Raw genomic sequence first — 27617 nt, 5'->3', positions numbered from 1 at the left:
CAGTGGAGCATGATCTACTAGCGCCTTTACAGTGCACATTTCTCAATCCAAATATTTTCTTCTACATGTTCAAGTAGCTAGTTCCTATCTGAAGTTGGTCATTCTTAAGTAAATGTTAAACTTTTTAAAAGTGATATTCTGCGCCAGCGGAAATTTGAAGAAGAACACTTAATCATCAGTACAAACCAGAAAACTTTTTGGGTTGTTTACATTTCAACTCAACCATGTAATAATAAATTTAATAATCCCTAATAAATCATCCATATCTGAGCTTGCCAAAATGAGTTATAGGAATGGAGGCGGCGTTAAAGACAACTAAGCCACATGCAAACACACATAATATCTGTCTACTTTTAGGCGCAAAGGCAATTCAGTAAAGGATTAGCATAAATAATTTTAGACGCCACGACGCTTACAGTTGCCGCTCACCTTATCTTTTATTCGCATTTACAACTTATCAGTTACAACTTAAAATTAAAGTTTAATTTCCGTTTATTTTCTGCAAAGTTCTGGCAAAAGTAAAATTAATAACAGTGTACTACTCCACTCAACAAAATTCAACACAAACCCGACAAAATGTACTCATATTCGTAACTATTACAATTATTGTTGCATATTTCAAGGCGCTTGGCCGTAACTACCCTTCACTGGTGGTGGTTGTATATGTCTGGTGTTGCTTCATTTGGCTAAACTTTTCTACACTTTGCTAAGTAGCTAAGTTAATTGTGTCAAATTGCACCAAACTAACTGTTGGAACTTGCACAAAGCAACAATAAAAACACTGTGGAATTGAAAATAACTGCCAACAATTATAAAAGTCTGCCTACAGCCAAACAGCGGTGCACTTAGCTTGGCGTGCATTTTGTCGTTTGCAGCCAAACGAAAGCGATTCAATACAATGGCAACTTGCCGTTATTGCTTTTAGTGCCACATTTGCATTTCTAGTGCAACAGCTTTAGTTGCTGTTTAAGTGAAATTTTGTTGTTTCTTGCTCTTATTGTGATAGAGGTGTCGGAGACATTTTGTTTGTTATAAAAGTTAGCGAAAGCAATCAAGGTGATGAAACCAAATTACTGTAATGCTGTTTATGCACTTTAATTCCATTACCTCACCGTTTCAACGGAAATGTGTAAAAATAATTTTGTTGAAATGTGTCAGTTAAGGCAGGTGGTCGAACAGTTAAACCAATAAACTGTTAAATTCGCTTGGGTTCTATCTGTCTATCGTGTCTTTATTTGTTGCTGGCTCATATTAAACAGTTTTAAAGGTTCTCAAATCTCATTAGCATAAAAGAAGTCGGACATTTCATAGTTTTGTAGGTCTCTATATCAGATGCCCAGCCGCTCAACGTGCAGCTCGTAAGCTTAGTATATTTCAGCTGAGCTTGGTGAGCGGAAAAAGAGGTTACGCAGTTGCTGGGAAAACACTCCGATGCTTTCACTGCATTCACTTTTTTTGTTCGAAAAGGCATATAAACTTTTTTATTTATTGTATTTCGAATTTGTAAATGACCAAAATACAAGTGCATCGACGCTCGGCCAACACCTTATCACACAAGCGTAAAAATAATGAAACATAGTCCTTAAAGAGTTCCATGGGCTTCGTCGAGCAAAAAACGCCATATTATCAATCTTTTTTTTTTCATAGAATATGTAAAATTTTAGTATACCGATACCATTCTGCTAGTGTTGGTTTGTAGCGCCATCTCTCGGAAAATGCCCTAAATCAAACTTTACTTTGCAAAGTGCACATGCTGCACCAACACGAACTTACGTCGAACCCGGTGCTTCATTATTTTGCCATTTTTATAGTTGGCCCTGCAGTTTTGCACTTAAAAGTTGACTGTTGATGTAAATCCAGTGTAATTTGGCATTTGGCCTTCAAATGCGCTTAAAGTAAAGTGTCAACGCCGTCGTCAAACGCCAAAACCTCATGTGCGCGCTAAAGCTTACGCATTCACCTCAACACCATCGCATATTTATAAAGTGTGGGTATATATGTATGTATATACACATCGCACACAGATATATTTGCAATCTAATGCGCGTAAGTAGCGCAGAATTGCCTGTAATCTTTGCCGAGGCGAAATGTCGACAAATTTCACTCAGCTGCTCCAAATGAGGCCTTCAACAAGGTGCCGGAGCGCGCTGTACCCTAAGGGGGTGGGAAAGTATTAAACTCAACTGCAAGCATTTTTACACATTTATATAAGTGAGTAACGTGCTAGTGTGTGTGCGTTGCAACAATACAAGGAAGCATTATTGTAGTTGGAGACATTTGATGCCCGCAAGCAACGTGTCGTACTCGCTTTTCAGTTACCTGTCGCTAAATGATGAATTAATGATGCTGCGAGTACATTACTGTGCAACCCTGTGCCGCCTGGAGTGGCTTGATGTGGCGCGCAGTTGCGCTTTGCTCACTTAGTGCCGTACTCCTTCCCATCTTGGGTACTGATTGTTGTCAATGTTGGTTATTGCTGTTGTTGCGGCCTCCAGCTATTGTCTGCGCTCCTTGGGTACGCATGTGCAGCTGTGTAGATGTGGGTGTATTTCTGGTTAAGTAGGGCTTCTTGTCGCTGGATTATCCTTTACTTGCTGTTTCCTCTTTCACATCTGTCTCATTACTCCGTTTGCTTGCTTCCAGGCCGCTGTTTCTTTTTAAGCGCGCATTTGCACGCTTTTATTTAGTTAGTGTTCTTTTTGCTTCGCTTTTTCACTTTTGTTTAATTATCTGTCCAAGACTATGCTTAAGTGCTGCCGCATTATTTATATCGATGTCGTGAGATAATTATCATGTCGTGTGCGAGATAAATGAGTATGCGTTGATGGCACTGTGGTTGTTGTTGGTGTATGGAAGGATTTAATTGTCTCGGTAATTACCAGGGGAAGATGGGAAAAAATCGCGTTACAAAAACTTATGGTGAATTGAAAATATTTTACATATTGCTCCGTTGAGTAGAGGAAAGCATCAGTTATGTCTTCCTATGAAATATTATATGCATATGCTTAAGATATGCAGAAATATATACATATGCATAAGACATATACTCACATAGTTATAATTACGAACACTTAGTCCTAAGACATCACTCACTCAAAGTTTCCATTGCTTGGATATTATGATAATACTAATTTTGTGTAAATGCTGAGGCCGACATTTTCCTAACTAAAATCTACAGGGTGGTCCAGGCAATAACTTTTTTTTAGTAAGCAACAATAATATTTTATTTTTATTTTTGTAATTTATTTTATTAGTTTACTTAAGTTGTTAGTGGTGTTTGTTGGTGGTATTTAGCTTGGTCTAACTAATCATTTATCTTACGTACTCATATAAAGGCCGGATGGACCAGGTACTCATCAAAAAGAGGCCTTAGTGCATTAAATCACAGCTCGGAGGTAGCCAAATGATCGCTTCTATTTGGCAGATAACACGGTTACCGAAATTGTAAGTAAAAATATTGATTATAGCATGGTTTGTGTGATATCGTGCACCACCCTGCTGAAATTAGAGTTTGTTCCAGAACTTATCTTCAAGATTTTTGTAAAAAAATATATATGTCTTGCCTTGAACCATTCTCAATTGATCGAAATGAAGCAGAAGAATGCATCTGTATTAACAGTTTATTTCACAGGATTGGTTGCTTTCTTAATCATTATGTTTTTGCCCAGAAGTGATCTACATATCTTGCTTAAGATCTTTCTCAGGAACATCTTCATAGCTAACCTACATATATACTTACATAAGGTATATTAAAAGGAAATCCAATAGTATTTCTTCAATAAATGGCTTCACTACTCTATACCTCGCGTTGTATAAGTGCGACCGGGTTATGTTATATAGTAGGGTGGAGCGAAAAAATTTTTTTATTTTGCTTAGCCTGAGGGTCAAATTTGTAGATTATAAAATAAGAAAATTTTTGGAAACAAAATTTTTTTTAACATCTAGAGGCGACCCGACCCGCTTTTAAAGTAAAGTTTCGAGTAAAAATTTTTATTTCGTAAACATTTTTTGATAAGTGTTCTGGAAGCTGTGGAGAGTTCTCTATTTGCCCAATTAAAAGTTATCAAATTAAAAAAAATTTTGTGGTCAATATTGGAGTTTTAAAAAAAAGTCTTAAACGACAACATGCTTTCCTTAAGCGTTAAAATAAATTTTGAGTCAAATTCGGTAATTTTTATGTAAATGTGAAGAGTTTAAACCAAAAAAAATTTTTTTTGTTCAAAAAAAATTTTAATTCACTTTAAAAGGACCGCCTCTAGATGTTAAAATATTTTATTTCCAAAAAATTTTGCTGTTTTATAAGCTACAAATTTTACCCTCAAGCTAAGGCCACCCTACTATATAGCGTTAAAAAACTAAGATTAACTTAAATAAGAAAAACTTCTCAAACAGTTTATTGGTGGCTTGGACAACAGCAGAGAAACAATACGCCATTTTTCACAGTTTGTAAGATAGAAGGGAAAACGCGAGCCACACAATGCGCAAAAATCCATTCGGTACCATTCAAATAAGGCTGAAAACAAAAAAATAAATATGTACTTGTATACAGATAACACACGAGTTAAAGCAAAAAAAAAAACTCAAGGACCTTTTGAAGTGCAGCGTAATTTTTGAAGCGGATGATCACTGGTGATAAAAATTTGGTTACTTACGCTAACGTCAAGTGCCGGCGACCAAGGCAAAGCCAAGATTGACGGTCAGGAAGTCTTTGCTATGTGATTAGTGGAACTGACATTAAATCATCTACTATTAGCTGCACCGCTTAGGCCATACTCTTAATTAGGACCTGTACTGTCAACAATAGGACCGCCTGAAGGAAGCTATCACCCAGCTTTGTCCGATGGGAGGGGTATTGTGTTCCATTAGAGCAATGTTAGGCCATACACATTGATAGTAACCCGCTTGAAGCTACGGAAGCTTGTGTTGGAAATTCTTATGCATCCTCTTTATAATGCGGATCTGGCACGAAGTTTCAAAAAAAGTGAGATTATGAAATTACCGTCAAAATGGCAACAAGTTATTGAATGAAACGGGGCATATTTGACCATAATAAGATCGTTCTCACTATGCTAAATAAAACCTCCAATTTAATGGAAGAACAATGTATATCATTTTACTGGACCTAACATATTTTGTGGCTTATTGCTTTTATAAATTCCACAGAAGGCTTCATTTGCCTTATATTTGATATATGTTATTGTTTTCGAACCGCCTTTCATTACCATCCGTCATTAGCCTCAGCCTTTAGCATTCCTCCAAAAGCTCCATTGCGTTTAGTCATCATTACAAAACAAAGGTTTCCCATAACATTGTGTATTTTAGAACAAGACGCAAAAATCGGTATGAAAGTAATATTAGAGGTATTAAAACGAAAGAAACGGGTTTCGCTTTGGATAAAAGCGTATTTTTTTAAAAAGTTGAAACGACGTTAAAATATCTCATATGGCTATGCTTCATCTCTCAGATTTTATTATTTTCACAGGATGAAACTAGAAAAAATTTAAAAACTTTTTCAAAGAGTGTTGAGTTGGATAGCTATTACTGTTACTTTTCGCCCTACTCTTGAGAATTCTTATAAAATATTACCTGCAACACATTTATTCACTTTCTTGGAAAGTTGACTTCATCTCAGGTTAAACCTATAATATAAGTATTACACTATACGTAAAAACAATTTCCTTCATAGGCTTAAAAGCTTTCAAAAACTAACATTTCTCGCACAATTAAATATTAAAAATTGCCTGTCATTGACTTAACTCCACATAAATTGATAAAAATGGAAGTAGAAATGGCAAGTTCATATAAAGCAACCGCCAACTAACCGCAAATAGAGCGTTTAACAATATAATGAGCTCCTTCCGTTGCCACCACGTACATTGCCACACTGAAAATTGATGCTACATTGCAGCATAACGTTGCAAGTTTCATTGCGGCGAGGCGCAACAAAAGCGTAAGAGTGTGAGAACTTAGAAAGAGGCCAGCAAACTATAATGCGGCAAAGCGTCGATTAATTTTTGATGTGGAAAACTTTCAATTCAGCGCCTTTCGACGCCTTTCAACAGTTGCAGCACCACTGCGCCACCGCATGCTGCACATTAGCTAGGCAAGCAGCTGCAATTAAGTATCTTTTATGAGCGCTGTTGTTGCTGGTGGCGGCGAGTCTGCAAGTGGTCAAGTGGCAAGTTCATAATTTTACAGCAACAAAACCAACACTAAAAACACTTTAGCTGAACGCGTTGTTTGTGCAGCGCATTAAATGAATTTAAATGGAAACTATTTAGAGTAAGCGCAAAAAGGCTGAGAATAAAAAAAATATACGAAACTCAAAATAGAAAGAACGAAGAACGCGATTGAAGCGTGGGCAACGGCGAGTAATGAAAACGATTAGAGAAACGTGCCGACATTTAATAGTTTTTCGCTGTCTTCTCTGCTGGTCTTGCAATTTTTATTGCTGCAATTCGCGTGCCAGAGCATGCAATGAGGCTAATCAGCAAAGATTTTTAGTATGCATTTCAAATTTGTGTAATCGCCGAAAATGTCTTGGCGCAGTTGGTGTTACTTGTAAGAGACGAGCGCCCTCTTTATAATATGCAACAATGTCAGCTAGCTATGAAAATTGTGTATTTGTTTTAGGAGTTATAAGAAGTGGTCACAGCGTTTGAAGATAGCGGTCGATATCACCATAATAGATGTTCTCATTCTTAACTGTAGGTAATTAATATTATTAAATAACAAAAGGGTTATAATTGCAGAACGAATTCCTAATATTGAACTCAGAACTGGACTTGCGGTCGGGTTTTATATACTTAGAACAAGTAAAAACGTTAACTTCGTCGGCACCGAAGCTATAATACCTTTCAAATATCACTTATTATAGCAGCAAAGGATATGAAATGATCTTTGTCTTGATTTTGATCGATCAGTTTGTACGGCAGCCGTATGCTATAATTGTCTTATCTGAATAATTCCTTCAAAGATTGCACCGTTGCCTTAGGCAATAATGCCTGCCGAATTTCGTGTAGATATCTTGTCAAATGGAAATGTTTTCTATACAAGGACTTGATTTTTAACGGTCAGTTTGTATGATAGTTATATGCCAAGGGGGCCGATCTGAATAATTTCGTTGGAGATTGTGGTGCTGCCTTGAACAATAATCTGTGCCGAATTCCGTCAAGATATCTTGCCAATTAAAAAAGTTTTCCATACAAGGGCTTGAGTTTGATCTTTCAGTTTGTATGGCAAGTATATGCTACAGTGATAAAATATAGTTGGTTCCGACACATAATCAGCTTCTTGGTGAGGAAAGGATGTGTGGAAAATTTCATGTCGATTTCTCAAAAACTGAGGCACTAGTTCGCGTATATACAGACGGATGGACGCACACGGCTAAATTGACTAAGCTTGTTACGCTGGGGTCTTTAAAAATATCTCAAAAAGCTCTGCGAAGTTTAAAATTTGGGATTATTATGCTTTATATATGTATATTCAATTAAAAATTTAGTAAACTTATTTTTTAAAACTTTATCGAGCTTTGTGGTACGACTTAAAATAATGAGTAATACTATATCTCATAATACTATCTGATAATACTATATGATCAAATTTGACCCGGATTGACAAAAAACGAACAACATTTTCACATATTTTAACACGAATATTATGAAATTTATTTTCGCCTTCGCAATAGGCTCCAGAGCCAATACAAGCCAGCCAACGCTTAACCCAATTTCCCATATACTTGTAAGCTACGACAGGTAGAGTCTTCAGTGCGTTCGGGATTTTCGGTTTCGGCTAATTTTCGCAAGATTATTAGACAGTTTCGACGTCAAAAATCAACACCTCGTCACCAGCAATGAAACATTTGATTAATGTAGGGTTCCCAGCTATGTTGCCAAGCTGCACTTCTGCGATTTCTACTCAAGGTCCGTGGTAAAAATCCCCAGATAAAGCTTTCACGTCATAAATAAACAGCTGCACAACACACACTAATTGACATATGGAAATTAAACTTCGCACAAACGTAAAAAAAATTTCTCCAGTGGGTAACGTAAAAGTAACCATATTGCCAATAAAAAAAAAAGAGTTGAAATTGTGGGTTATAAATAGGATTGCCACGAAATAAACTAATATATGAAATATTTTTAATATTTATATTTATAAATGTTAATAAGTATATAATAAAATAATTTAAATTTTATGTAAAAATGCAGGAGTCTGTAAATAGTTGTGTTAAGAGTTGCCATCTACCTACAAAATAAATATAAAATATTGACTAATTGGCCGAGTGTTGGAGTGATTAATTGGCCACGCATTTTACAGGATTTTTGACAAAATTTTTTATTAGTTAAGCAAAAATTTAAAAAATTTCAAGCGCTTAATAAAATATTCCAATATTTTACAAGGCGAAGTCGTTGTATTTTTAGAACACAAATTCCAAAGACATTTTGAGTACGTTTTTTTAAAAAAATAAATCGTCTATTTTTCATTTTAATTTTTTTCATTTTAAGAGCGATCAGTCAATCCCAATATGGCCAAGGGCAATAAATGCCAACTTTCAATATTTTCCCAATAGTGCATCAAACCAGTTGCAGCTAGTATAATTTTCGCCGGAGGTCACGCTTCAGCGGTCTGACGAAGCAAATCCCCAGCAATGAGTGATTTTTAATATTTATTTCATATTTTTAGAATATTGAAATTGAATATCGATAGCAAACCACAGCAAACAGACAACAAATAAAGGGCATACATGAGATTGCACTAAAACACAGCAATAACACTAACAATAGCAATAATAATAACAGTAACCGCAACAAGCAAACGGCCTCCATTGTGGCAAGGACGAATGATGCCACAATAAATACGTATGAATGTGTGTTTGGATATATGTATAGGTGTATATATGTATATATATGTGTATATATGTGTATATATGTATATATATATATGTATGTATGTGTACTATCAACCGTATTTCAATTAACCATCGTTGCTGCCACCACCTTCGCAACTCAACCACATATGTACATACCAACTAACATTAGATATATTAATACTATATACTTGTACTTGTCATGTGTTATGGCCGCCAATTTGACGGCACTTAAAAAACCGTTATACCGAAAAGAGCAGTAGCGCCTAGCTGAGTTTAGTTGAGTCGCACTGCACGGAGTAAAGTTGAGGTAAGCTGAGCGGCGCGCCACCAAGCGGGCAGTCACTTGTGCCAAGGCCACAGAACAGTTAACAACAACAACCACTGCCGTTAGAATGACTGGTTGTTGCCAAATATACGGCAGCAGTGTGGCACGCAGCATATATGTATCTACTTGTAGTTGGCGTGTTGAAGTTGTACAGTTACACAGTTGTATTGGCCACATTCGATTGCGGCAATTAATTGAACACTGTCAATGTGTTGGTGCGGCAATAGTTGGTTAATGGCGACGCAAATACTCGATTCGTATATAATATTATTAGAAACATATGAATATTTTGGGGAATGTGTATGTGTGTGGGCTTTGTGGCATAAATATATCAAAAATATCTACATAATAGGGTGGGCCAAAAAAAATAAATATTTTTCTTTATATAAAGCACTTGTGCATATTGCTGGCAGGTGCATTGTTACGAAGATGCCGATGAATTAACAAGAGAAGGCTCTCTTGTCCCGCTCACATCGGAAAGGGAACGAGTTGCATCTCCGTTGTCATCTTGCGCTCTAACACAGGCCTTGGACAGGAGTTCTTGAAACTTTAATTAAATTTAAAAATTATCATTTACGATTTAAGGTTGCATTTGACTTCGAATAACTTTTAAACGGGTTGACTTATCAAAAAATGAATTTGGCTCCTTTTTGTAGATCGATCCGAACCAAGTAAGAGAAAATATTCTACCACATTTTTTTGTCATTTCGGCTGACATTTTTACGTTATCTAAGGAAAATCATAAACGTTTTTTTGGTCGCACCCTAATTTGCACATAAATGTGTGTGTGTTGGCGCATCATCGGCTGATTTTCGATTGTCCTTCCGTGTCCTGATTTACCGCCTGTCAAGTGGTTAAATGAATGAATGAGTATATCGACTTTACACACGCACACATATGATACATTAGATGCCTATAAACACTCACATAAGTGACACATTACACACACTCTCACTTAATATATGACTGCATGCCAATATTCATAATGCTTCACCGATATTTCCCACATAAATTGATGTGCTAATGTTCGCTTATTTACGAGCAATCTCATATGTGGTCGTATTTAGCATCGCACAAGCACACACGCTCTTACATACTTGTACATCGGTGCTTATGAATGTGTGTTTCTGCTGTGCCGTTAAACCCCACCTAAGTTTCCATAAAATTAATCTCTTCGCCTTGACAGCTGGTAAATGAAATAATCACCAAGTAATTGACGTTTGCGATTCGGTTAATGATGAGTCGGTTTTGTCTTGTCGTTGCCAGCTATACACACTTACATACTAATATTGCTAACAGCATGCCGTTTGGCTGCCTAAATGGTGTGTTAATTTATGGCGCTCGAGAGATTTTCTCTTCAAGAACTTACTTCAAATCTATATTTGCCGATATATATTCTAGCTGCTTTGAGAGTGATTTAGCAAATTGACACGAGTACATTTATTTGAGATGTTGAGTAACTGGAAAAGTACTTTCAACATTATAAATTTTCGAGCGAAGAAATGTAAAGTAAATTTTTGGTTTCCAATGTAATCATGAAATTTTTTGAAAATGTTGTCTTATTCAAGTTCGTACAACATTTGAAGATTGTGGTGATTTCTTCTTTCATTACAGTCTGTCTGGCTCTTTTTACCTTCCTTTAGTTGCCGTTCACTCGAAGATGTTTGAATAATTCGCTCTTTGGGGAAAAGGTACATCAGCGCTCTTTTGAAAATTTGAGCAAATTCTGAATCTCACCTAGCAACGATTTTCTAAGGCTCTTCCTGTGCCTAGAACAAAAGAAATGTTCGCAATCCAAAAAATGTAAAATAATACTTCTTTTATGACGATAAACAACAACTTTCGAAAACTATAAACATCTTTCAATATTTGAGTAAAAATAAAAACTATTTGCAGTTATCTTTTTCTTTGCATTTTCTATAAATTTTTTTATTGTTTCCTACTATCAGAAGTGTAAGACTTGTCACTGTCACCTCTTTTGTTGTCAGACCAGTAACCATCAATATTTTCTTGAAGCATTTATGAATAGAAATAATCAGTCACCGATATCGCTTTAAAACGATTTTGTCAATTTTTCTTGTAAGCTGACATCCCGAAGAAAAAGTGGAAGACCCTATAAAGTTTATATATTATATAAATGATTAGTGTGATGAGCTGATGAGCTGATTATTTATATATAATATATAAACTTTATAGTCTTCCACTTTTGAATTGGTTGATTTTGTCAGGCCCGTCTATCTTTCCGTCTATAGATATGCGAAATAGTCCCTATTTTTTTATGATACCGATCTGAAAATTTGCGCATGTCCTTTTTTTCCAAGAAGCTTCTCTTTTGATGGCACCGTTGATATCATACCACTATAGGATATAGCTGCTATACAAACTAAGCGATTAAACACATGCCCTTTATGTATTTTTTTTACTTAAAATGTTACCTATAATTTTAACCAATGCAGCAAAAGGTTCAGATCGCTTAACTATAAAATGTAACTGCCATTCAGACTCATCGATCAATATCAATATAAAGATCTTTTTATGCCTCTTTATGCTATAAGAAATGCACCTCTGAAGGGTATTATAGCTTCGGTGCAGTCGAAGTAGACTGTTCTTCTTGTTTTATTTTTATATGAAAAAATAATGGTTTTGATACAAACGCCTGCCGAAACCTACATTTTTTATCATGCAATTGCGTTTCTTGAATCTTGAGTAGATTCTCTCGAACAGCTGCGATTGTCTTGGCCTTAATTAACTGTATGTTGCCGATATTCCACAAAATTTCAAACTGTGCGGCTAGCAGAGTGCCAAAGTTATGCAAAACAAATAATTTAAAGAATGTCTTTCAATAGCGTTGACGTTTATAGAAATTTTCATTATCTAATATATAAAATTCTCGTGTCACAATGTTAGTTACCGTATTCATCCGAAATGGATGGACCGATTTTTACAAAATTTTATATGCATATTCAGTAGGTCTGAGAATCGGCTACTATCTATTTTTCATACCTCTAGGTGATACGGGTTGTTCACCCTTAATTTTTTTTTTAATTTTTGGATGAAATTTTTTGCTTTTATTTATTTTTTTTATGTATCAAGTGTAGTAGTAACGTTTAAAATTATCATATTGCTATTTCAGTGTAACTCTCATATTAACTATTAATTATTACTTTTTTCTTCATAATAATAAATTGATTAATTTTAAGTGTATTTGGCGCGATTAGTTCAGTTAATCAAGTTCTAGTTAAACAAGTGATTTACATAACCTTGTCACAAGCAACGGATTTTGAGTTGTGAGTATACTTTTATTTCAATTTTTTTTCATGAAACTTTTTTTAATAAAACTAATATTTTTGCTATTATTCAGTCCTTAATTATAACTAAAACGTTTTCCATTATTAAGTAATTTCAATAATTCTATTTATAAGTTGTACAGTGAGCAATGTCAAGAAAACGCAAAGAAACAGTAGGTCAGGAAGTATTAGATATAAAAGATTCCAAAGAACCGAAACACAAATCCAGCAACAAAATGCTGATGCATTATCTAGAAACTAGAAATAATTTATATGGCAAAAGAATGTTTGCCGGGTCAACTAGTCTTCAATTCTCCATATTTGCTATGCATTTCACTTTATTCTTACTTAGCCTGCTTATATGCTTCTATAAATATCTAAGAAAATTTTCTAACTCAATTTCAGTAAGAAAATTATTAGTACCGCTTATCTTTGCAGTAACTTATCGATTCTACTTCAATACACATTATTGCATTCGCTGCTTGAACTATTTATTTAAATAGTTAATTTTCTGATATGTATATGTCCAAAAACAAGTTGAGATATACATCTGTATGTATGTGTGAGACAGTGGGAGTTAATTGTTATTATCTTTAGGAAACATGCTTATGTTTATATATATAGACTTAGGTGCTTTAACAACATATATTAAACGCGCACCAAAGGAGTTTAATGCACATTTATAACGGTAAACTTAATGAAACCATATGCTCGTAGGGGAAATTCGTTTGTGCCGACTTACCTACGGTTGTCCTTTCATATTTTCTTCATTAACTTTGTTGCTGTTAATTACCGCATTGCTATAAATGAACAGGCATATGTACATATAAAATATACATTCATATGTATGTGTATATTTACATACCGACATACTAATGAATTTCGGCTTTGATGTCTCAACTTTACGATAATTGCATTTTGGCATAGTCACTTTGATATTATTATGTTGTTGTTACTGCTTAAGGTTATTGTTGTTATTTGCTTATATTATTATTACTGTTAAAATAACTCTATATTATCATTGTCACTTATGTTGCTGTTGTTTGTTGCTTTTATTTATAGCCATTTTTATTACACGGTTCCTCAATTACCGGGCATTTAGCTGATTAATATTTTGCCGACGGCGCGTATGAGCTGATGTGAGATACAGAGCGACAGCTACCACAGTGAAAAGTGGTTCCAGTTCCTAAGTTCATTATGTAGTATAGATATTTAAACATCGGGATTCAAAAATGAAAATCAAATTTTCAACTTGAGTAGTTAGGTAGGCCAATAAGCCACTCTTATACCTCTTATATTATGCGAGATCAGTTTACAAAATATGCTTTATTGATTCGCTGGTACCTTGCACTTGAGATTTCCTGCCGTCTTCTCGATCTGTCAGCTCCTGCAGATATGCACAGGCACCAGACTGTGGCTAGTGAGCTTTCCAATCCTATTGCTACGGCCCCGCCTTTTGAGTGCCGCTAGCAACTTTGTGTATTTTTGGTTCTACCGCTTAACACAGGACTTTTGCAATTTTGCATCCCGGTAGATCGTTTCATCGCGTTTTGATCCTCCTATCCTCTTGTCGAGGACCTTGAGTTGCTGATTATAGAAAGTATTTTCAAGCTGCTCTAAGTGAGACTTTTGTTACAATGAGGTGACTTTTGAATGAGAAAACTATTTCCTTGAGTCTTATTACTTTTTCGGTGGATAGAGTGTTGAGAAGGGGTTCCTTAATAATGTGTGAACCCAACCCTGTGTTCAAAAGTAGAATTGGAGAATACTTAAAGAAAATTACTTTTATAAAGCCAACCAATTCGGCTTGAATAGGATTCGGTATAGTTGCTTAATATTCCGCTAAGACGATCCCAAAACCTGTTTCATTAGCCAAGGAATATTGTAAACAGTCAGAAAGAATTGGAAATTGGAAAATTAGTTTTTTCTTGCGCCATATAATTTAATAACTGATGGACCCATTGTAACCTTCACGGCGTCGTGCTGAACGAGATACACTACAACGATTTTAGAGAACATATTTGCATTGATATCTTGTCTACTGGTATTCTACATTTTCTCTTAAACATTTACTAAGTCCTATGACTGTTTTTTTCACCTAGCGGTTGTTTGTTGTATTAAAATTCGTAATGAAATTTTGCCGGCTTTGAACTTTGCAAGTTGCGAGTGTATAAAATGTTCGGTTACATACGAAGTAAAGGCTCCCTATTTGTTCAAGTTAGGTTCCTCCATACTTTTAATACATTCTAAATTTGAATCTTAATGGGATTTTTTAGTATATCTCAAACATGGCGCCATCTCTCGTTGAAAGTATTTGTAAGTATTTTTTTCGAACGAATATTATTATCGGACTCTGACGCTATCTAGGGTTAGTGAGGAGTATTCTAAAAAGAAGTATAATCTATACGCCATGAAATAATTTTAATCGCTAATCGGTATGCCTTTATCAGAGTTGCATTCAATTACCCATTCATTTTATTACAATAAAAGCATTGACTATACAACTTTTTGACTTTGTCGAAATTCGTCAAAGTGTGAGCGATACAGTTCGAGAATGTTAGTTGTCAAAGGTTTCACAGCCGTAAATTTGACAAAAAAGCCGTTATTTTCACACGCCCGCATACATTTGCACAGCAGATGTATTCACACAACCAAAACTTATAAAACTCAGAAAAAAGTGACAGTTGGAAGCAGTTGGTTGACATAAAACCGAAATGTAGTCGATGACGAGTTGCAATTTCCAGACACTTTGACATGCAAATGTCCACATAAAGAACTTGCTGAAATTCCCCCAGCTGGGCCGATGCAAACCTGTGTGCGACACTAGCTGCAGGTAAGCGAAATCAAAAAACGAAAAGATTGAACTTCAAGACAGTTACGACAAGTAGCTGCGCAGCAGCTGCGAGACAAACGAGAAGGCAGACACGTGGAAGAGCGACAATAGCAGTCAAGGCGACAAGAGTTGAGTAAAATTGAATTGAAAATGAAGTTTTGCAATCACTCAAGCAAATGTGTGGGCGTCGACTGATACCGATATGCAAAAAAGTATGAGTGTTGCAAAAAGTTCTGACAACGCTTGGCTTTACACGCAAATATGTGCCGCTTTGTTGCACTTTTGGGTCTTAGTTGTGGTGAAAACTTTTGAGGACATCAAAAAAGAAGAAAGAGAAATGAAATAAAGGCGTACGCATGGTACACAGAAGCGAAGTCTAAAAGTTTTTGGTAATGCTCTGTATGTATAAAATTGATATTGTAAGGATCAAATATTTTTGAAGTCCCAAGAAGTATTTGGAATCAGAAGATGGTATCGGTCCCAACCATACCATTTTATACATTACAAGAGAGAAAATGTCAATACCTGCACAATGTAAGGACCCTAACATTTTCGACATACCAGATATCTGCTATTAAGTAATTTCAATGGCATAAGACTGCTTGTAACAGAATGTACTAAGAAAGATATCCAAAATTTTTCAAAATTCATATTCCACATTTTATCTAGTATCTTATAAGAAGATCTTGATATCATTTAACCACTTTTTGTATCAAGTCTGTTCTGAGATTTTTATACATATAGGTTGGGCCGATCTCTGTGACAGTAATCACGAACCCTCCGAATGGCACACCTGAGAATGTCGCTTTTGATGTCACCAACTTTGAGTTTTGGATCATGCTAATATCTATTCCGACCAACTCGTCTGGTTCACCGAAGTTGTGGCTACCAAGAAGTTTTAACCTAAGTCTAGGGAAAGCTGGACAGTGAAGAAGAAATGGTCTAGATTTTTCTACTTCGCTGTTTGTTTCATACAACTTAATGTTTGGCTTGATTTTTAGCTTCACCACATTAATGTCAATAGGACAGAGTCTACTTAGAATTAACAAATTTTCGGCTAGTTCAACCTTACTAAAAGCGAGCAACAACTAACTTCTTATGTTCCGCTTTGAACCAGACGGATTTCGAAACCGCACATGTGATGCTTGCTGACCAACCTTTGCTAAGCTTGAGCAAGGCCCACTGATCTAGAGGGACATGAACTCGTTTCCAGCTTAATGTGTTTGCATAAGCCTTCTTACGTGTTCCTTGGCTTTGCAGTTCTAACATCAAACTACAATAGTTTGATGCTGTAGCTACTAAGGTCATACTTTCAAATACTAGCTGTTAAAGTACTGTCAGGAGCTCAAGGCTTGTAATGCCGCTCTACTATCGAAGTGAATGCACACTTCCCTGAAAGTCGCTGACTTTCTACTGTTATCTCGATAGCTTCCACTTCTGCTTGAAAGACACTTCAGTGATCTGGCAGCCTCAAACAAGAGTTTATTGAGGATTCCCGGCAGAAGTCTCGTCACCCAGCCTTCCCCTTGAGCTTCGATCCATTCGTAAAAAATTTCACTACGCCTCTTTTGCTTCGACTCGACCCTATCAACCGTTTATTTTCACGGGTGCTATATGTAGAATGGTGTTAAGTGCCACCATTAGTGGTTTAAGAAAACGTCAATAAGCGAACCCGATTATAATGAATAATGATAACCGCAGAAATGAAATAAATGTAATGAAATGAATGAAGATCAATAAAGCTTTGTTTAGACTACCTGGAATATATTTATACTCAATATTTCCCGTTTAATAACTAGACTTTAATCACATATTACTCAATTGTGTACCAAAGACTGAGCTCTACAAATTTTAAGCTACTTTCAAAAGGCTAAAGTGTTTTGATGCTAGATTTTTCTTATTAGAAGTACTATTCAAAGTAGGAAGCGACTTTCTCTTAGGAACATACACTTTTTTTGTTCAGATGTTCCGAGCTCAGACCTACGCTTGCTTCTTTAATGTTTGCTACTCCTGCTTTAGGTAAATTATATAGGTCTCTCGTAAGCTTCTTAGCATTTGAAAATTCCAAAATATTTTTGAAATAAAAACTTGAGGTTATTAAAATAAGGTTTCAAACCAGTGTGCAATGATCAAAACACTCGACCCATGCACTTGTCTTACGAAACATCTAACACTTAACTGCGGGGACAAGTGTACATATGTAGCACAACCAGTTAACTGTACTGTTATTCTTCAAAACTTCGACTCGCTTCAACAAGGACACACCTGGTGGCGTCAGCTTGTTCACTATCTGCACATGCAACGAGCCGTGGCGTGTATATGCAGATGATCCAACTAAAGGGTGAATCTGATATGACCGCTGGCTGACTGGCTGACTGACTGTCTAACCGGAGTTAATGTGATGCATACTTATAGGCGTTTAGAGGGGATCAGTAAGCAAAAATCGCAAGAGCGCCCATCCCTAAATGCATATATATGTTTGTGTGACAACGTGGCAGCTAACTTTCATTACTTCTAAAGTTTCACGACAGAGGCGTAAAATTGCTGGCTGCAACAATTTCCATTTCACCGGCGAGCAGCCACTTATTTGACTTGCAGCTATCCTAACATTGCTCGGTTGAATGGCAGGACTTTTCAGCAGCAAATGCACATCCTGCACTTGAAATAAGCGAACGCCAGTGTAAATGTGGGTGTGTGAGTGTTGGAGGACTGCAGGCTACTGGCGGCTGAAGATGAGTGTTTGTAGTTGATGTGAGTACGTGCTCGCTCCTAAGGGTGCTTGGGTGCTGTCTCTTCGCACATGTATGTGTAGAATATGTAGGTGGTTTTCTTAGTTTGTGTTTCTTCTGTAGCTCGAAGAAAGCAGCGAACGGGAAGCGGAAACGTTTCGCACTACTTCATGCTTTATGCACGCGTTGGCATGTGAAATGCTCACTTCCACGTACTCGCATGCCCAGTTGTACTTGTATTAGTGTATGCATGCCTCCTATATACAAGTATAGGTATGATATATACGTATATTTGCTTGGATGGTGTCCTTCGCCTGCAATGCAATTTTTCTTGTCCACTTTTTTTCCATTTTTTACCAAATAAATAAGAGTCTTTGCACGAATGTTTTTATAGAAGTATGTGTGAGACACTCTTCTTTGCTCTTTTTGAAGTATAAACAGTTTACATATTGTTATATGGAAACAAACAGTTAATAATACTGGTTTTTCGCAGTTGAAGTTAAATTTGATTTCCTTACAAAACTTGTGAAATTATTGTTATATTAGGGTAGTTCTTTTCATAAGTTACTAACTACCAATTGAAATATTTCAACTAAAGGCACCTGTTGCAACAGCACCTTTGAAAAAGGCTATTATTTTCAAATGAGAATAGTAGAGAGAGCAAGTATAAGTATTCGTGAAGAGTTATTTTAAAGTCAAAGGGTGTAAATATATCTGAACTCTTAATATGCTTAAGAAGACCTTGACACTAAATATATTAATATCTATATAGAACTAATAAATAAGTGTCACTGCGTTAGGTTATACATGGAGACAATAATTAGTCTCTCAGCGGGAAAAACGGTAAAAATCAACTGGGTACCCAACATACAGAAAGAGAAGGAAATGAAAAGGCAGATGAGTTGACATGCTCAGGGGCAGCTAGAAAATGCAAGTCTTGGAACACTAGCAACATAGAGACCATAATGATACTTTGAGGGTAGCTTAAATGGTGGACAGACTAAAAGTCTTCTGCTTTTAGGAAATAGAGAACTTAGTAACATTGTAGCGATCACCACAAAAAAAATTAGGTGTTTTACCAAACCTCTGAGTTGTTGGATAATGCTTAATTGGTTACCACTCGGGAGCACAATGGGCCTAATGACGGTTTAAGTGCGGCCGCCTGCGGTCCGGAGTTCCTACGCCTCCCGTTTGAACCAAGCAACCAACACCAGCTTAAAGTTTATCTTTTAAAGGTGCTCCAATCTATATAGCTTGTGATATTTTAAAGCAGGTTAGCTTCATTCAATTGTTGACATATAATGTAGACTTCGACGTTTCTAATGAGTTTATTAGGTCCACAAATTGAAGACAGGTTGAAGGAACAAAAGTGTTTAAGGTTTGTTTCACGTAATCTTCTGGTCATATAATATAATACTAAAATACTATGAGGACATTAAAGTCTATAGCAGAAGACAAAGCTATATTACATTGATTTTCTTTATTGGTGACTTAAGAACTGTCTGAAGATCCCAGTTGTTAAGTAGTAAGGGCTCATTCGCATGTGAGTACAACTTTCAATGCTTTGCGTGGCAGTTGATACTGAAACAACGAAGCGCACAAAGCAAAGGATATGCCACAATTAACGCTTAGCTTTTAGCGTTACTCTCTAATAATAATTGCGACTGTTGCTTGTCAAAGCATAAAAATATGAGAGTTGCCCAACATTTTGCTTGGCTTCGCGTCGAAAATTGTTTATGTCAAAACAAATGTCTGACGCCTGATTCCTTAATTTTTCTATTTAAAGATGGTGGTAAACCGAGCAACTCTTTTGAAGGTCCATGTGCTTTTAAATATGTATGATTCTCAAATATTTTTCATTTCAAAGCGTTTCGTTGTAAACTTTTTGAAGTAACACTTTTATCGGTTAATTGGGAACTGTTAAAAATTATCCAAACCAAAATGAATAAATATGAAAGCGATCTATCCTAATATATCCATTGTGTGTATATATCTGCATATAATTGTGCAAATTTCCAAAGTGGCTGGTATTCATATTTTCACCACTTGTAAAGGAATCGCATTTTCTATTTGAGAGCCACAGTTTTCTTTGCAAAGCACTGATTTATTTAATTTTTTTTTTTGGACCAGGCAAGAAACTTTCTCCACAACTTTCATAGGAGCTTTCAATCATAATTCGATTTGTGCAACTTTCAAGTATTTTGATTTGAATGATTGCAGGTCACTTATGTATATTTGCGCCAATTTATTGGTTTCCATGTGTGTCCAAGTAGTGGACGTAGTTAGAGGTGAAAAAAAAATTTAGTTCTATAGTAAATAAATAAGAACTTTCAACACTATAGACTCAAGGCTACATCGGACGGTAAAATTTCGAAATTAATTTTATTTATATTTTGATTCTTTATTTCAATTATCTTAAACTCCACCACCGATCACTTAAGTAGCGGCGCTTCGTGCATTAAAGCCGCACCAGCGCAACAATCGGTTTCCGTCAATTCCATAATGCCAGGTTCAACATCGGTCATCGTCATGTCCTCCACACCACCTACTGTTGTTGCAAATGGGGCATGCACATCGGGGTCGAGCGGAAAGAGCGCACGCAAATCGGCTACTGGCGCACACATACACATCTCCGATATCCGCTTGTACTGGGGCGTCTCCTTGAGCGCGTGTCGCCGATTGCGCACCAAAGGCGCCGTAATGTGCGAGAAACGCGGTGTGGCCAGGCGCACACGAAATCCACAATTGGCCATGTACGCATAGAGTTTGGGATTGTCATAGACGAGCGTTGGCGGCGGATGCCAGGTCTTGAAGTGTTCGTGATAGCTGCGCATGTTGATGCCACTGAGGTTTGGAAAGCAAGCGGCCGGCGGCAGTACGTTGCCGTTAGTGAGCGGTGTTGTGCATGTTGTTGTTGTCAGTGGTGTAGTTGTAAATAAGCTGGGTAGCATTGTTGGTGTTGCGCTTGATGAGGTAGCGGTTGCGGTTGTCATCGGACTCTTGTTACTTGGTGGAGTGTTGTTAGGCGTTGTTGTTGTAGGTGTGGTGTAAATCATTGTTTTGGTTTTTGTTGCTGTTGCTGTGAGCGTACTATTCGAATGGCAAATTACATTGGAACGCTGTATGAGCACAGTTTCGGTTCGGATTTTGAACTTATCGGATGCGTTACTGTTGTCGTTGGCATTGTTGTTGTCAGCGCTAACTTCATACTCGCTTGTTACTGGCGTCCTTATTGCGCCATGAGATCTGTCAATCAACTTGGCAGGCGATATGCTGGCTGTTGGTGTTTCCGCTTTGGGTACTTCTAGTTCGTGGAAAATGAAGGAATAAATGCCATCGCGTCGTTCGAGCTCCTTCAGCATGAGCTCATCGGTGGACAGATTGATATCAATGAAGTCTTTGGTGATGGCGGCCATCTAGTGGAACGAAAATGAAAGTTGAGATTTATGGTAGAATTATTATATTTTTTTACTTTCTGTGTAAAAAAAAAAATTCGAACTCAAAAAGAGAACTGATGTTAGTATTATATCGGTCGTCACTTTAATAGGGTCAAATAATAATATAATTTAATCAGTCTTGAAACATTCTTCAGTATTGGATCAATCTCGATTAATTTTGAACTTTGTCCTCTGGCAGCAACTATGAACCTCGAAGTGTAAATAATCAGTGGCCGAGTTGTCGCTTTGAGTTCAGAGAAACTTTGATGACCTTCTTAGAGCTTTGACTTGTAAAACTAATCGGTAGTAATATACCGTATGGCATTAGCCCTGGAATGGCTGGCCCTAGCCCTTATATACACATCGGGCGATGGCCTTGATTGGCATTCATTGCACATGAATTTAATGACCGCCTTTATTTCTGAGACCCCACGTTAAAAATGTGTAAAAAACTTAATCTTTGCTGTATTTTTTGCTAGTCATAAGCTTATAGATAGATTAGTTGCCAGAAGAGGTGGTATTGACACCGCTGGGTATTCAACATTATATCGTGCATTATTTGATTTTAAGTGTCAATAGTAATAATAAATAATAAAAAATTATGTACGTTTTCTTTATTATGTGTTGATTAGATCTATAAAAAGAATAAAGAGTTAGGTTAGGTCGTATAGTTTATCCTTGGACTAATGTTAGCGATGGATCTCACCTTCACAGCTGTAAACGCCGGTCCTTTGTGATACTCATAAACTCCTAAAAATTATTCACCAGATCCTTATAGATCGACAAAGCGTTTTGAGCTTACTACAAAATTGTTAAGGCGGTTATTATCAATGCCAGCCACTTTGTTGGTTTGGCGAAGGTGTCTCTACCGAGATATAAGAAATATAAGATGGGAAGTAGTGGAAAAAGTTTAGCTCCACCGCGTGTGAGTTTATTTGATAATTTCCAGTCAGAAATGCCTCACTGGCAAGCTAATTGGCTTAGCCTTTTCCGTTGAGTTTTCTGTGCAAGTCTAGTACTCTCAAACAAGTCTAATACGAAAGAAGCTGATGCAATTGCTAATGATTTCATGCACAGTATACCCGCTCTGGGGTAAATGCACACCTCTCTGAAGAAAGCTACTGTTCGGAGTACCTTGGCGGCAGGGACCTCCGTTAGTAAGTCTTATTCCTCTATACAAATTACCCAAAAATGTAGCTTTAGTTTAGTTTAATTTTCAAGTTGAATTTTATTTAATTAATTCGTCTTGGGATCTCTTAAACATGAACACACTTCTTTTACATTTTTTTACGATATTTTATATAAAATCTTTGTTTAGACCGATATACATATGGGAGGGAAGTAACTTTTAGTAATCTAGCCCAACTTTCTCAGTAATATTCTGACATCTATTTTTAATAGTATCGCTTAGTAAGTATCAGATCTTTCCTCGGTAGTCTAGTATTCTACTATTTTGGGGAATCTATAATATTTTATCACGATCGCAAGTATTTGAGCGGCCCAAGGCGAAATCAGCACACACTGGCCTCGTGCGAGCCGTCCGTCCATCTTTGACGATAAAATTGAAAATGTTAAAGACACAGTGCTTGAAAATCATTGAGTCGGCTTCAAATAGATAGCAGAAAATCTCAATATCTTTTATATATCGACTTAACACATTTTTGTTAATGTTTTGGGTACGCAGCGTGTCTATGCTAGCTCCGTGCCAAAAGGCCTGAATGTTTGTCGACCTGACCTGAATGTCGAGTAAAGGTCGCAAAAGAGATTATTGACAGCGTATTTGAGGATCATACATTCATGAAAAGAATCATTACTGGAGACGATACATGGACTTATGAATATGAAGTCGAAACTGTGCAACAACCTAGCGCTCCAAATTAGCCAAAACCGAAAAAACCAATATTAGGTGACGGCACTCAAGGCCAACACAGCCGACAGTTTTAACAAGTGTATGGAAAATTGCCAATGTTTCAAAATTCATGAAAAAGTGAATTTGATAGTCTACATTTTTATATACAATAGAACAGCTGCTAAAACAGCGGTAATTTTTACAAATTGCTAATACTAATCTTCTATTCTCAATTTAAACATTTTTTTTAGTATTTATTCTTTTTGTCACTGCCATCATTTTTCTCCTCTCCACATTCACTACAATGGAAATAATTTTATATTTTCTTTTTCTGAATTGCCATTTTTACAATTAAAAAATATTTATAATACCAATTTTAAATCGCTGTTAGCTGGCACTCACTTATAATCCTCTAAACGACACAGCAATTTACACTAAATACCGATAGATAGATATATATTTTTTCTTCCTTTTTTTTACTCCTTTTTGCCTCGTTTTTTACCGTTCGATCAGGCAACTTTAATTGTCACAGTCAATGCGTAGCCACGGCTCAAATGCGTCTAAACGCAGCTGCAGGCGCGTCCGTCCAGCTTAATTGGAACGGCGACGCAGAAATCCGACAGATTTACATAATTGCACAAACACACGCATACTCACATATACATGTACAAACATATGCGGGCATTAAGCTTCAAATTCTGTTGAACGCGTCACACTTCCATCAGCTGCTGTGAGCGATATCACAACTTTTATTTATTTTCAGCAGAATTTTACAAATTTTTATTTGTTTTTGTTTTGTTTTCGCTTTTTCGTTTTTTCATTTATGCTCCTCTTTTTGGTGTGTGAATTGTCTATTGTGCAGGCATTTCTGTGTGTGCCTTCCTGTGTAGGCGCGTGTCTGGTTGTGCCTGTGACTGTGGGGGTTTGTGTGTGTGTGTGCTTGTAACGCAAACCAATTGCCGTTGAACGATCAACAAGAGTTGTTTATAGATTAAAAGTAAATAACGAATGCGTTTGTTCCAAAAAAAAAAATTACAAAAATCATAAAAAAACGAAAGCAAAAAATGACAAAATGTAAAATACACTAACAAAACCATTAACGACGCTGAGAAAACACGGGCATTTCTAAAAAATCTAAATAAATCGGCTTTTATTCGCAAAGTCGCTAGTTCGAACGTTTTAGAATTTTTTGTGTTATTTTTTCTATAACTTTTTTTCCTGAATGTTGGGTTGGTATGGAGTTGTTGCAGCTTGCCTAAACTGCCGAAAATTCGCATATCTGTATGTACGAACTTTGTATGCTTTCGATTAAAAAGTTGAAAATTAAAACTAAAAAACTTTTTGCTGGCCTGTAGATACCTGTTGCAGTGACCGCTTATTCAATGCGCATAGGTCATTTTGCTTTATATGTAAATTAAATTTGGATTTTAAAAGTTAATTCACGAACTAGTGAACCTATATCAACCAAACTTGCTAGGGACAATTCGTTGATTAATTGATTAAAGGTGAGAAAAATGAACTCAATCGGCCAATAACCACACCCACTCCTTTATAAACGCTTTAGCTAACAGAAGGAATTTTATATATCGCAATCTGATCAGCCGATTCTTAATGTCGTCTCAAAGAAGGTAGTAAATTGGACACCACAACAACGTCTGCTTCCAAAGATGGGGCATTCAAAAATTATAAATTTTTCAACTCTATACACTGAATATTCCAGCATTTCTCCGTTCGAATTCACACCACATATTGGGTTTATAACTATATATATATATTCGTGCATTTTTTACAAAATTTGAACGTTTATTTAAGAAAAAAATTTGTAAATAATGTAATAGTATTATTGCTCATCTAAAGCTATAACATTTTCTCATCTTTCTGGCAATTTGTGGACTCCATCCAAAAAGAACTGCACCGGCTTGACGGCCAAGAATGAATCATGCATTTTTAATACCCTGTTCTTTTCAAATGGCTGCCCAAATATTATGGCAGCCTTTCTTAGGTCTGGCAAGAATTTTCTTCGAGTAATGCTTCTAGTTTCTCATCTTTAAACATTTTTGACCACGCATGATGTTTTTCGATTTCCAAGCTAAAATCACCACTTTTTAATAGTGCATATCACTTTTCGTACATTCGTTCAACTAGTGCATGTTCCATAAACTTCCACCAATATATGATGGCTTTCGCCTAAGGTTTTCTTTATATTAAAGTAGTGAAGAAGAACTCCCCCAAAAAACATCTTTTCAGGCACAAAGTTCGATATATTTGATTTAAAAAAATTATTGTTGTTTACGTTTCAAAGGAATGAGCTATCCTGAAAAAGACGAACAAGGACAGTAGCTTTCCAATGCATGTTCGGAATATTGGAACAATGAAATGATGATTAGGTCACGTCATCTGCAGGCGAACCAATTATGACCATAGACCCAATATATAGTTTACTCTATACCTACAGGTTGGCTGAAAAGTTAATTGGGGTCACTAAGAAATAGCACTACTAGCTCCAAATTTTTTGTTTTTATATCAAGTTGGTACATCTGTAGTGAGAACACATGCAAAGTTACAAGTCATTCCGTCAATTAATTATTTGTTTACAAGGCATTTGAAGTGGACGTGTGAAAGTATTTTTTTAATATGGAAAAAATTGAATATCGCACAGTGATTAGATTCTTTGTTTTGAAAGGTTTAAGAACAGAGGAAATTTATGAAAAACTGGAGTGAAAACGAATTTGTCAGAATAATTTGGAGCGTTTTAGGCAGAATAAAACCGATTTCTTGCGCCGTTTTATAAGTATGGATGAGACTTAGATCTGCGACCATGGTCCTAAATTGAAACAAGAACGTTTACAATGGACTGAAGTCGGTTGTTCAGCTCCAAAGCAGGTAAAGCCACAACGATGAGCAAAGAAGATTATAGCATCAGTCTTTTGGGAGGCAAAAGTAATTTTGTTAATTAATTATCTGCAGAAAGGTAAAAAAATCAACTCTGAATATTATTGCAGCCTTTTGGAGCAGCTGTATGAAAAAATTCGTGAGAAAAGACCTGGTTTGCAGCACAAAAAAAAAATAATTTTTCATTAAGACAATGCACCTGCTCAAAAATGTTTAACAATGACAAAATTCAATGAATTAAAGTACGAATTGCTTCAGCATCCATAGTATTGACTAGCTTTGGCGACGACCAGCGACGACTACCTCTTCAGAAATGTGAAATAATTCCTTCGTAGAAAGCGTTTTTCGTCGAATGAAGAAGCTATTACAGCTGTAGACGGGTATTTTGCAGAGCTTCCGGAAAGTCATTTCAGGGATGGCATGAAATTTTTGGAGCATCATTGGAATAAGTGTATTGAAATTAAGGGACATTATATTGAATGAAAATATATATTTCGTACCAAAATCAATTTTTTTTTTTATTTTAAGCGCAGAATTTTTTAACCAAACTGTATATACTTTAACTTTTACACTTTATATATATATTTATATGAGCAGATATCTCTATGAAACTTTCGGCTAACAATATTAATAATTGGCTTACCATATTCCTACCAAAAATTTTTTATATTTATATTTGCTATATTATCCTAGATTCCATATACTGTGGCCTAAAGTGGAACTTGTTGACAAGAGTGAATTTTAATGCTGGCTTTATTTCGGTTTTTGTGCTAGGTAACCGATAGATGAAGTTACCCATGTATGTATGATCTTACGATAAAGATCTGCTGACACTGAATTAAAGAATTTTTTTAATTTTGTATTTAGAGCCAAATTGGTTGACTTCAACTTATTTCGTATGGATCTTTTTAAAATTGTTATAAAATTTGTGTAAAATTTATGCAGAATAATTTTAGCAGTCGGCAGACAAGCTGTGACTCGAAGCAACCAGTATTCGTGCATTTGTTGTTATAAGCAGCTTTGTTGTTCTTAACCACGCTAATGATGTTCGCGCAGCCTTTTAATAGGGTTACATGATCGTTAGTAAGTCCAGGGTTTCAGATGGAGAAGTAAGGCTCACATCATAAATTGTCTCTCCTTTGCTATCTAAGATCATCGCAAACTCTCGAATTTTAGTATCGTATTTTCCAAAAGAATGGAGGGCTTCTTTCGAGAAAAAGTTTGTATATTTCCTTCAATAGTTCCCTCTTTTAAAATTCCAATTAGCAGCGAGCTAATTTTATTCGTTCCCTTACATTAAAATACATACATATGTGTATACATTACAACCCGAAATTACGATCGTGTGCTATTCTGCGTCCGCTTTCCCTCTCCGGCCACAACATGTGCGTGT

The 27617-nt window shown here is 36.1% G+C and overlaps 1 protein-coding gene across 3 annotated transcripts; it reads right to left on the bottom strand.

Annotated features, from left to right (window-relative positions):
• Positions 1 to 20397: 20397 nt before the first annotated feature.
• LOC106623487 (uncharacterized) lies at positions 20398 to 24340 on the bottom strand. 3 transcript variants are annotated; one of them, XM_036378495.2, is made up of 2 exons: positions 23990 to 24340; positions 20398 to 21462 (listed from the first exon to the last, which is right to left on the bottom strand). In XM_036378495.2, exons 1-2 carry the CDS (start codon positions 24005 to 24007, stop codon positions 20479 to 20481), a joined length of 1002 nt encoding a protein of 333 aa, XP_036234388.2. In that variant the 5' UTR covers positions 24008 to 24340; the 3' UTR covers positions 20398 to 20478. The 3 variants fall into 3 exon arrangements, with proteins under 3 accessions (XP_036234388.2, XP_036234389.2, XP_014098502.3); XM_036378496.2 differs by lacking the exon at positions 23990 to 24340 and adding an exon at positions 23704 to 23969; XM_014243027.3 differs by lacking the exon at positions 23990 to 24340 and adding an exon at positions 23735 to 23968.
• Between the last annotated feature and the right edge of the window lie 3277 nt (positions 24341 to 27617).

Source organism: Bactrocera oleae, chromosome 5 (assembly GCF_042242935.1).
Source record: "Bactrocera oleae isolate idBacOlea1 chromosome 5, idBacOlea1, whole genome shotgun sequence".
NCBI classification, from domain to species: domain Eukaryota; kingdom Metazoa; phylum Arthropoda; class Insecta; order Diptera; family Tephritidae; genus Bactrocera; species Bactrocera oleae.
Note: the sequence above shows the minus strand (reverse complement) of the source record. Positions and strands in the feature narration are given on the sequence as shown.